A 10,869-nucleotide genomic window follows, 5' to 3' on the forward strand; every position below is an offset into this window, starting at 1 on the left:
TCAACCTTTAGTGACTCACATATAATGGTAATTAGAATGGGCTAGTTGTATGGCATGAAAATATTCAATAAGAAGGCGAGTGCAGCTTCAGTTTCCGAGACTAAGGTGGTCAGTACCTAAAACAAAATTATTTTGAAATAAATTAAACATTTTAAAAAACTGTAAAACCAATCAAATCTATTAAAAAAGAAAAAAGAAAAAAACAAACATTTAATATTTTTTGAGAGATCGTGGCTGACTATAAAATGTAGATCTAAAGATTTATTGAATGAATAAACAAATTGAACATGTCACATGAAGAAACATGTGCTCCAACTCATAATTCATGTACGCTTGTATGAAAAATCAATGTATTGTGACTCGCCCAACGTTTACATAATATTAAAAAAAATAAAAAAATCATTGTATTGTGTAGTGAACGTTTACTAAATTTGAATTTGGGTTTTCATTTTAGCTTGTCTTCTGAAGAAGTGCTAATGAATTTTTAGGTATATCTCTTATTTTTGTTTTTTGTTTTTAAACTTACAATTACGTCAAATCTTCAGTTTTAATCGTTGTGTAAAATTCTCTGAAGGCGAACAAACATGGTGGGCGACCGCTTCTATGATAATGAGAATAGCAAAACTGGTAAGCTCATTTGAACACTGCAAACTGGAAAATCACAAACTCTTTAATTTGTTTCAAATCCGCCATCATACTGCAGTTTCCCGTGCCAATGGTAGCCAAAACTAAATTTTATATTCCATTCAAAATGGCAACCCAGAAAAATTAATCGAAAACCTCAATCCAAATGCCAACAGTTGGAATTCTCTGTTTCAGTCATGCAAACATAGCAATTCTGTAAAAGATCTTCATGCCCACATCATTGTCACTGAACTCACCCTTGAAATATTTATACAATCCAAGCTTGTGACCTCGTATGTAATGTTTGGCAGTTTGGATAATGCTCGCAAAGTGTTTGACAAAATGTCTGAACCAAATGCATCGCAAGCGATTCACAAAATTTACAAACCGAATGCTTTTTATGGAATGTGATGATTAGAGAGTGTGCTAGGAATGGACTTCACAAAGAGGCTCTTAAAGTCTATTGCAAAATGTATGAGGGAGGCATACAGCCAGACAATTTCACGTTTTGCGCAGTGCTGAAGGCGTAGGGAACTCCTTGATAGATATGTCTGCCAAATGCAAGAAGGTTGAGATTGCACGGCAAGTGTTTGACAAGATGCCCACAAGAATGGTGGTTTCATGGAGTGCAATTATTGCTGCATATGCGCCGAATGGGCAAGACAAGGAAGCTTTGGAACTCTTTGCTCAGATGCAACTAGCTGATGTCACACCTAATTCTGTCACTATGGTCAGCGTACTCCAGGCATGTGCCCATTTAGGAGATTTGGAGCAAGGGAAGCAAATCCATGATTATATAATCCAAAGTGGATTGAAGTCGGACATTTTTGTGGAGAATTCCCTTATTGCCATGTATGCTAAATGTGGGAATTCGGAGCTTGCAAGTCAGTTGTTTGAGTACATATCTAAAAGCGATCTGGTTTCATGGAATGCTATGATTGCTGGGTATGCTGAGACTGGACGTGCCAATGAGGCTTTAGCAATATTTAATCAAATGCAGCAGGCAGGTGTAGCACCTGATTCCATCACTGTGGTGAGTCTGCTTCAGGCATGTGCCCGTGAAGGCAATTTGCAAAAGGGCAAGTGGATTCATTATTATATAATTCTAAATAGGTTTGACTCTGAGATTTTTGTATTAAATTCATTGATCGACATGTATGCAAAGTGCGGGGTTGTTGAGAGTGCACGTCAGGTTTTTGACAAAATGTCAAAAGAAAATTTAGTAACATGGAATGCAATGATTGCTGGATATGTTCATAATGGACATGCCGAAGAAGCTTTGATGCTTTTTGGTCAAATGAAACAAAGAAACATTGAACCTGATTCAGTGACAATGGTGAGTCTACTCCCAGCATGTGCTCACTTAGGGTTCCTGAATCAAGGGAAGTGGTTCCATGATTATATAGTTCAAAATGGATTTGAGATGAATCTTCCTATTGGGAATTCCTTGATTGACATGTATGCCAAATGTGGGAGCATAGTTGCCGCACGAAAATTGTTTGATAGAATGTTGCAGAGAGATGTGGTCTCATGGAGTGCGATGATTTGTGGGTATGGTATGCATGGACACGTCAAAGATGCTCTTGAACTATTTCATCAAATGCAACAGACAGGCACAAAGCCAAACCACATCACCTTTGTTGGTGTTTTGTCTCCATGTAGTCATGCAGGTTTGTTGGAGGAGGGATGGAAGTATTTTGATTGCATGGTTCAAGAATACTGTATCACACCTAGCATGGAACACTATTCCTGCATGGTTGATCTTCTTGGGCGCTGTGGAAATCTTGTCGAGGCAGAATGCTTTATCAAAAACATGCCTTTTAAACCAGGTCCAAGTGTGTGGGGGGCCTTGCTTAATGCCTGCAGGATCCATGGCAATATTGAGCTAGGAGAACTTGCAGCAGAATGCCTTTTCGTCTTAGAGCCTAAAAATGATAGTTCTTATATTCTATTATCAAACATTTATGCAGCAGCTGGAAGGTGGGATGATGTAGATAAGTTGAGAACGGCAATGCAAGGCAGGGGCTTGAAAAAGAGACCAGCGTGCAGTTTAATTGAGGTAGACAATAATATTCATGCATTCCTTGTAGCAGACAGTTTGCATCCTCAAAATGAAGAGATTAATAAAATGTTAAAGATGTTGATAATGGAGTCATCGACTCATCAGGATGTGTCCCTAATATCAACTTTGTGCTGCATAATGTAGACTAGAGGTAAACTAAAACTTACTCTGCAGTCACAGTGAGAAGCTTGAAACTGCTTTTGGGTTTCTCAGCACAAGACCTGAAACTGCCATCCGTATCACGAAAATCCTTCGTGCTTATGTTGACTGCTATGATGTCACCGAATTCATCTCAAAAATCATTGACAGGGGAAAAACTACAGGGGATTTAAAGAGATTCCTATCCTTTCAAAATATGTACAGCAAGCATAGTATTTCCTTGCTGAAAACTTATCCATATAACATGCCCTGAGAAGTTGTTGAGAGTTTAATGGATCCAGAGTGTAGTTGAGCTGATACATGTAAGTGGACAGGGTGGATTGGCAAGTCTAGGTTTATTCATGAGTTTCTTCATGTGATTATAACCCATGGGAATACAAAATTTGAACACTCTAGTGGGTTGAAGTGAGTGAAAATCACTTCTTCTTAAGAGGAGATCTCACATGCCATACTCGTGGAGTACTGATACGCCGCGACGATTTTATAAGACATCGAGACTGATGAGTCGGATGGAATCTGTAGATTAATTCCCTGGTTTTAGGGAATGTACAGTTGAAGACTAATTCCATCTGTTTACATCACAGGAAAAATCAATCTTTCAGATTTTATAAATTTGAATATTAAATTTAATATTTCATTGATTGTAAAGCTTATTTTCGTCCATTCTCGATTATTTTTTATACATATAATATTTATATGTAGTTTAATATTAAATTGTTGTCTAAGTCTGAGATCAAAGATTAGCTAAGTCTATGAAGTAGCTAAGATAAAAAATTTCAGACTGAGATCCAACCATTGTTAAGAGTTTAGTAAAAGTGGAAGTCATTTTGGAGTGATCCAAGACTTTCATTGTGATTGAGGCAAGGAGTTTTCTAGGGGTATTAGCTAAGTCTATGAAGTAGCTGAGATCACAATTTATTAGACAGAGATCCAACTATTGTTATGAATTTAGTAAAAGTGGTAGCCATTTTGAAGTGATCCAAGGCTTTCATTGTGATTGAGACAAGGAGTTTAACCCATGAATTGTAGAAAATAGATTTTTGTTGTTTATATTCATATTGCTTATTACGTAGGCAAATATTTATTTAACTTTTTAAAAGGGCAGTCACCAAATAGTTGGCTAAGTCCGAGATCAAAGATTAGCTAAGTCTATAAAGTAGCTGAGATCAAAATTTATCAGACAAAGATCCAACAATTGTTAGGAATTTAGTAAAAGTGGAAGCCATTTTGAAGTGATCCAAGACTTTCATTGTGATTGAGGCAAGGAGTTTTCTAAGGGTAGTTCAATATTTGAGAAAGCTTATCAAATCATATCCCATAGTTGCAATGATTTATATTCCTTGATGGCAATTGGTAAGTCTTTTATACGGGGTAGAATTCAACAAAAGACATTTGTTTTGTTGAAGTAAAAGATTAGCAAGCCACTAGTTTTGGCAATACCTAGCTTGCAACTTCTATTTTAGGTAGAGACACATTTTAATGATTGTGTGTTGGAGGCTCTTTTATTACAACTCTGTAAGCTTGTTTGTTGCCATTCATATTTATTTCGTGGAGCACTTTAGATATATTGCTCACATAATGAATTGTATGTCTTTGTTTGAGCAAAAATTGACTATATCAATTATAAATTAAAAATCATATATCTATATCTACATATATTAAATGTCTTTGAACGTTTAGTGTTGTGGCAGAAAAACTCCATTGGTGAGGTAGCCACCAAGGTTCAAACCCCTACTAGGCCATTGAGCTAGTGGGCTTTCTACCTTTTTTGGGTCGTTGAGCTCGTGGGTTTGAACAAGTGAAGTGTGAGGAAAGATGAACCCCTCCAAAATGGACAAAATAACAAACTTTTTCAATGTTGATTCCACATTGACTTTGATTGTCTCAGATCAGCCCTATTTTTAAGCAATTTAGTAATTTCACACGTTTTTCTTGGGTTTTGCAAGTGTTTACAATGATTTTTTTCACCTTTTTGCCATTGTGGGGTTTTTAACATGATTTTAATGTGATTTAAATGCAAAATATCTTTGAAAATTGGGTCAACGCTTGGTCAACGATTTTTTCATGAATCGAGATTTTTTCAGGGAATAAATCAGCTAGCTCCAGGATTCAGGATTAATCAGGTATAATCAATATTTTTTGCAGACTATTGCTTCATTGTACTATAGAGTGCCCAAAAGATTGGGATTTAGCAGGCTAGAGTCCCAAGGTACCCATTGAGGACATTTAGTTTGCAAGCTCATTTTTTTCTATCAATTCGATCTTATGAATTTAATTAATTTAAAAAGAAATTTAATTAAATGAAAGTTGTAGCAATTGACTTCATATGAATGATAGTTAATAACATTAATTTTTGAGATCGGCCATCAATAAATGTGATATAGGGTCTAAGAATAACTTAAATGAGACATGCCAATACAAATTCTAATGTGTTAATGAATAATAAAATGGATCAAAATAACCATATTGTTGAGATATATGGAATATAAAAACTGGAGACCACCATGTTAGGATTTTAATGTAAGATTGTGTTGTATGAGTTAGACATATTGATTTTTTATATTTTAATTACACTTGATATGTTTAGTAAAGGTGGACAATTTTTATTTTTTTTAACATTGTAAACAAAATGATTACCAAAATTTGAAAGATTGAGCTCAAAAGTGATAACTTCAACCTTCTTAACAATAGTGTACACACCATATGAAAGAGAAAGAATATAACGTTCCTTATGCAAATGAAGCCATACTTACTAACTTTGAATAAGTGTGGCCCTCAATGTCGATCACAATGCTTACTGGCCCTTGCCTTGAAATACACTTGAGTTTTGGCTTCATATTTTATCCTCTAGTGCTATGGGCCTACGTGATTATTATTGAATTCAAGGATTAATGGGCCCCATTGGATTACCTTATCATGCTTCAAGAAGCTTATCAAGTGTTCAAGTCGTGCCATGCATTTATCTCTTCAACCCTTCTATAAGTTTTGCCTCCTTTTGAGTTGAACAAGCTGTAAGGTCTTATTCAGTAGCATGCTATTTCATGACACATATTTTTATTTTTCCATTCTCTAGTGATCTAATCAGTTGTTGACTTGGTATGTTCAAAATCCTTTTTGGCTAAGTTGTGTCTTTTGTTTATGTGGCGACCAACAACCTCCAAATTATGCAAGATGACTAACTTAGGTAGTTGCTTGATGTAGCCTTTGGTTTGCAAGTGTTCACTTAGGTAGTTTCTTGATGGTTCTTATATGTAGTGAACATGTTTAGGTCTTCTATTTGACAACGAGTAAGCCTTTTCCAATGGGTGATTATTTTTGCATAATTTAGTTTTGGTTGTCAGTTGCTAGATCTTAGATTAGGTCACTCGTTGTTGTCAGTTTTCAATCTACTGTAGTCTATTTTAACTTTAGTATTTTTGTAGGGGGTCATGACCAATCCAAGTTATCTATATATAGAGTTGATGAGGGAGCATAGTAGCAACTCATAGTCATAGTCAATTAATATGAGTACCTTGCATAAAGATGGGTTAATCACATATTGTTCCAAGTGACTATTAGCGACTATCAAAGAGAGATTATATATGCAAAATTGAATGGTGTAGTGACACATATTTGCAATTTAGCAATGGTAGTAGACCCAAAATTCGTATTTAGCAGGAGAAACACCTTTTCAAAGGGCATTTGTGACAATCTTATTTATTGCCCAAAAAAGATGGCTTTAAAGAGAAATCTTATCCCCAACATCTTTGCTTTGTTCATTGCACAACTATCTAATCTCCAAGCTTGTTCATGCAAGTGTTGTCAATATCACCTAGCTACAATTCAAACACGTTAGCTAGAAGTCATTCTTAAGGAATTTTAAAATTAAAAGTACTACTTTTTTAGTATTCTTTTGTACAACAAAAGACATGTCACATATAGGACAAACATGGGGTTAGAGAATTGGGGTCTATAGTAATATTTTAGAGCCTAATGGTTTGTTGGTGACCATTGGTAGTGCTATAAGCAACTTGGCAAGCATATGAAATTAATTTTCGGATATTTAAAAAGTCACGTGCAAGGTGCAATTTGAGAACAAAGAAAACACAATTTTTTCTTTTCATATGACTAAGTAACCATGAAGTTTAAAATTATGACTATACGTGTATACCGTGAAAAGTGGAAACAACAATGTTGAAAGACTAAATGAATTCAACCACAAAACCCTAGCCTAACAACAACAAAGATCCACCATAACATATGAAGATTACCTAAGACAATGCAAATCAAATGAAATCACAAAGATTATACCATCACATGTCCAATAGGGTTTGAATCTCCATTCTTCCTATCTCCATTGATCTTGCTTGATATATTTGCTCTCAGATTTTATATGTGCACAAGAGCTTAACAAAGAACAGAAATGTGGTTGCAAGTAGGATCGCATATGAAAGTTCAAAAGCGTAGTCAATTGATCAAGTAGTTAGGCAAGGTTTGATAATGAGGGAAGCATATCCTTATATAGAAGACACTATAAGAAATGGAGGGATAAGATTGAGAGGTGTAAAAGAGGTCGGCTATGATTAGAGGGTAGGTAAAGAAAATAATAAAATAATGAAAGGGGGTAGGTAGTGTATGAATTAAGAGATGAATGACATGTGTCATGGGTAGAAAAGGCTAATGAATTAATTAAATAAATAAAGATTCATTTAATTAATAGAGGAAGTGGGATGAATTAAATAATTAAGTTATTTATTTAATTTAGGAAAAGGGTAATTTAAATAAATAAATATATTTATTTAAATGAGAAATAAGGCTAGAAGAGGATAAATGAATTAATTAAATAAATAAAGAGTTATTTAATTAATAGAAGAATTAGCCTAAAATAGTTAAATAAATAAAATATTTATTTAATTAGACATGACAATTTTAGGTGTCTACATTTTGCCCCTCTTTGAGACAATGCAGCTTGTCGCGTTGTTTCAAAGAAGATAATATGAACTGATACAATGTTGCCCCAAGATGGGAATGATATGCCCCCTCGAGAGATTGGATGAAAATGTCTGGCAAGATCGCAGACAATCTCTCGATAAGAAAGAAAGGCTAGAAAGGAATGACACGATAGGATAGAGTGACAGAGTCACGAGATAATGAAGACTGACTCGGGAAACGAGGGCTAGGGCTAGGGCTAGGGTAGTCTATAAGATAGACCACGAGAGGAAAACATCCTCATTGTCATCCACACATCCAAGAGATCAGAGTGTAGAGAGAGAATAGAGCAGCAACAGTCAGCAGCGATGGCATTGGTTCACAGATTCAATTGCGTTCGCCGATTTTAGAGGCCAGCAGATGTAGGAGAGCAGGTAAGTATCGCAAAATCTCCTTGTACTTTGTAATAATAAATGTTGTCATTAATGCATGTTAGGTAGCACAATAAATGCATTTTAGAATATGTCAAACAAGGTCAAAAAACACTTAGGCGTGTTTGTGTTTGTGCCAGGCACGTATGTGCAATATGTAAGCGCGTTTATGTAATGAAAGCGCGTTTGTGTCTTCAAGGCCAAATCGACAATTCTGTGATGAACATACACTGTCGATTGGATAAGTTGCTGAGAGGATACACTCAAGCAGGTCCTCTAGGGAAGACTAGGATAGCAGATAGGGCTAGGATTGACAATTCTATGATAAAACATATGTTTCCAATTAGGAAACTACTCAAGAGGATACATTCAAGTATAGCCCTAAGATAGGATAGATCGAGGCACTTTTTGATGAACAGTGAGTACCAAGACATAGTACTTTGTGATGAACAGGGAGTACCAATAGGAGCAACACTTTGTGATGAACAGTGAGTGCAAATATGAGCAGCACTTTGTGATGAACAGTGAGTGCTAAAACGTAGTACTTTGTGATGAATAGTGAGTACCACTAGGATAAATAGCAACACTTTGTGATGAACAGTGAGTGTCATTAGAATAGAAGAAACACTTTGTGATGAATAGTGAGTGTCACTTTGACTGACACAGTTGATTTGCTTGACTACAAGAGTACCTACCTATGCTGGAGTCACAGGAGAGATTTCCATCGACTCAGAGTTTGCAAGCAGAGCTGACAGTTGATGAGAGAGATGCTATTGAGGCTATGGGTTTACGATTGAGGTTATGGGCTTGCAACATATTTTGTATGTGCCTGACTTTCGGGTGAACATGGGATTGCTGACTGCATTAGCTGAGAGATGGCACTCAGAGACTTGGACTTTCCATTTGTTGATGGGTGAGATGACAGTCACCTTAGAGGATGTGTACAGGATTTTGAGGATACTGATCGATGGGGAGTTAGTTCCTTACGATCAAGACGGAGATAGGGATGCATTGAGACGAGTGTTCCAGGATCTGGGATTGGAGATGAGGGCTGGACGCGTGGCTTGGGATACCATGACACAAACAGGATTAGCATTACCAACAGTATTGGCAGGAGTTATTAGTGGGTTCCTTTGTTCGGATAGGGCGACACGAGGGGTGGCTGCAGAGGACACAGGGGCCAGGAGAGATGATCTTGAGGTGGGTCCTTCCAGGGCTCAGACTCCATTGAGGCTAGCTGGCTCCAAGGGAGGGAGTTCATCATAGCCTTAGAGGGCTCCTTATGTATCAATTTTGTACCATTTTGTGTGATGATGTAGACACCTTCGAGTGATTGTAGCCATATGATTTTGATATCATTGTATCATGACGCTTATGATTATATATATGAGATGATTCATCTTTATGGAAGCTATATGCATGCGTACCTATGTGATGAGATGTTTCATGATGTATGTTTCTATGTGATGAGATGTTTCATAATGTATGTTTCTATGTGATGGTTATGATATGGATGCAAATATGTACATGATGAAATGCCATATTTTTGTTCTTTTATGTTTTATATGTTATGCATATGTGAATGTGAATGTATGAAATGCAGATGGATATGACAATGCAAATAACTATTTACATGATGAGAATATAAAATGTACTAATATGTGTTGTGTGCAAGACGTGATGCGATTGTGATATCTTTATGTATGTATGATTAATATTTGGTAATGCAGGAGCAACTACATGAAATGCAAATATTTTTGGTGTGTCATTATACTCAGTCATGTGATAGCAGACTACACGAACTCAAGAAGGATGATGGAAGTCAATCAAGAAATGGGGATGGAAGATAGAAGATATGAAAGTGAAAGAGCTTCTTGTGCGTTATCATCATTGAGCTTTATTATGGCAAGTAGGTTATGACAATCAAGGCATGTGTTCAGCCCAGAAAGTCATTGTACCTATTTGCATGGAGATAAGACAGTCACAAACAAGGAATGCCCCAATTCATACTAGACTCACAGTGTCCTCATATCCTTGGATAGATCATAGCATTACTAAGAGACAATCCATAGACAACAAAGAAAAATAGGTGATGATACCCCATCCTCGCCTTTCTAGTCAAAGAAATCCTGAAGATAGAATCTCTAGTAAGACATCCCGGAAAAGCTAAAAGACATGTCACCAAAAGATAAAAATAAAAAGAAAACCAAGACTCGACACCAACATTCATTGTAGTCCTCAAGTTTAGTGTCTCTTGTCACTTGTATAAGTCTTATTTGATTGTGGTCACAATGTTTACTTTCACAAAAAGGATGGATAGCACTAAACCATAATGTTGTCTAAGTCTATTGAAATATTTGATTTGTTGAAGCCCATTGTTGCTGTCGTGTCTCATCTGAAATTGACTGAATCCATGAAACTGATACTTTATTGTGGATTGGCGATGCAAATGTTACTTTATTGCGGATTGTGCGCATATAGACTGAAGAAAACTGGAAGAAAGTGTACTCCTCGAAACATGTGATGTTCTTAGTTCCACACCCATTACTAGACGTAGGATTTGCCTTAGCCAAAGATAGGAGTTGATTTATTATGGATTGAAACGAGCAAAAAAGAATGTTTATTATGAATGGCTAACCAATCTTGGGTAGATCAATAACAAGCCATGATGGGAATAAGTAAGTT

At 36.2% G+C, this 10,869-nt stretch overlaps 1 protein-coding gene across 1 annotated transcript; it reads left to right on the top strand.

The window, feature by feature from the left end:
* The first annotated feature begins 415 nt into the window (after positions 1–415).
* Positions 416–3,480, top strand: LOC131077656 (pentatricopeptide repeat-containing protein At1g11290, chloroplastic-like). The gene is made up of 3 exons (XM_058015198.2): positions 416–488; positions 575–627; positions 936–3,480. Exon 3 carries the CDS (start codon positions 1,172–1,174, stop codon positions 2,828–2,830), a length of 1,659 nt encoding a protein of 552 aa, XP_057871181.2. The 5' UTR covers positions 416–488; positions 575–627; positions 936–1,171; the 3' UTR covers positions 2,831–3,480.
* The last annotated feature ends 7,389 nt before the right edge of the window (positions 3,481–10,869 follow it).

The sequence above is a fragment of the Cryptomeria japonica genome, chromosome 11, assembly GCF_030272615.1.
Source record: "Cryptomeria japonica chromosome 11, Sugi_1.0, whole genome shotgun sequence".
NCBI classification, from domain to species: domain Eukaryota; kingdom Viridiplantae; phylum Streptophyta; class Pinopsida; order Cupressales; family Cupressaceae; genus Cryptomeria; species Cryptomeria japonica.

Excerpts from the sequence above, each read along its gene's own strand:
- LOC131077656 (XM_058015198.2), top strand. The coding sequence starts at position 1,172 with ATGTCTGCCAAATGCAAGAAGGTTGAGATTGCACGGCAAGTGTTTGAC.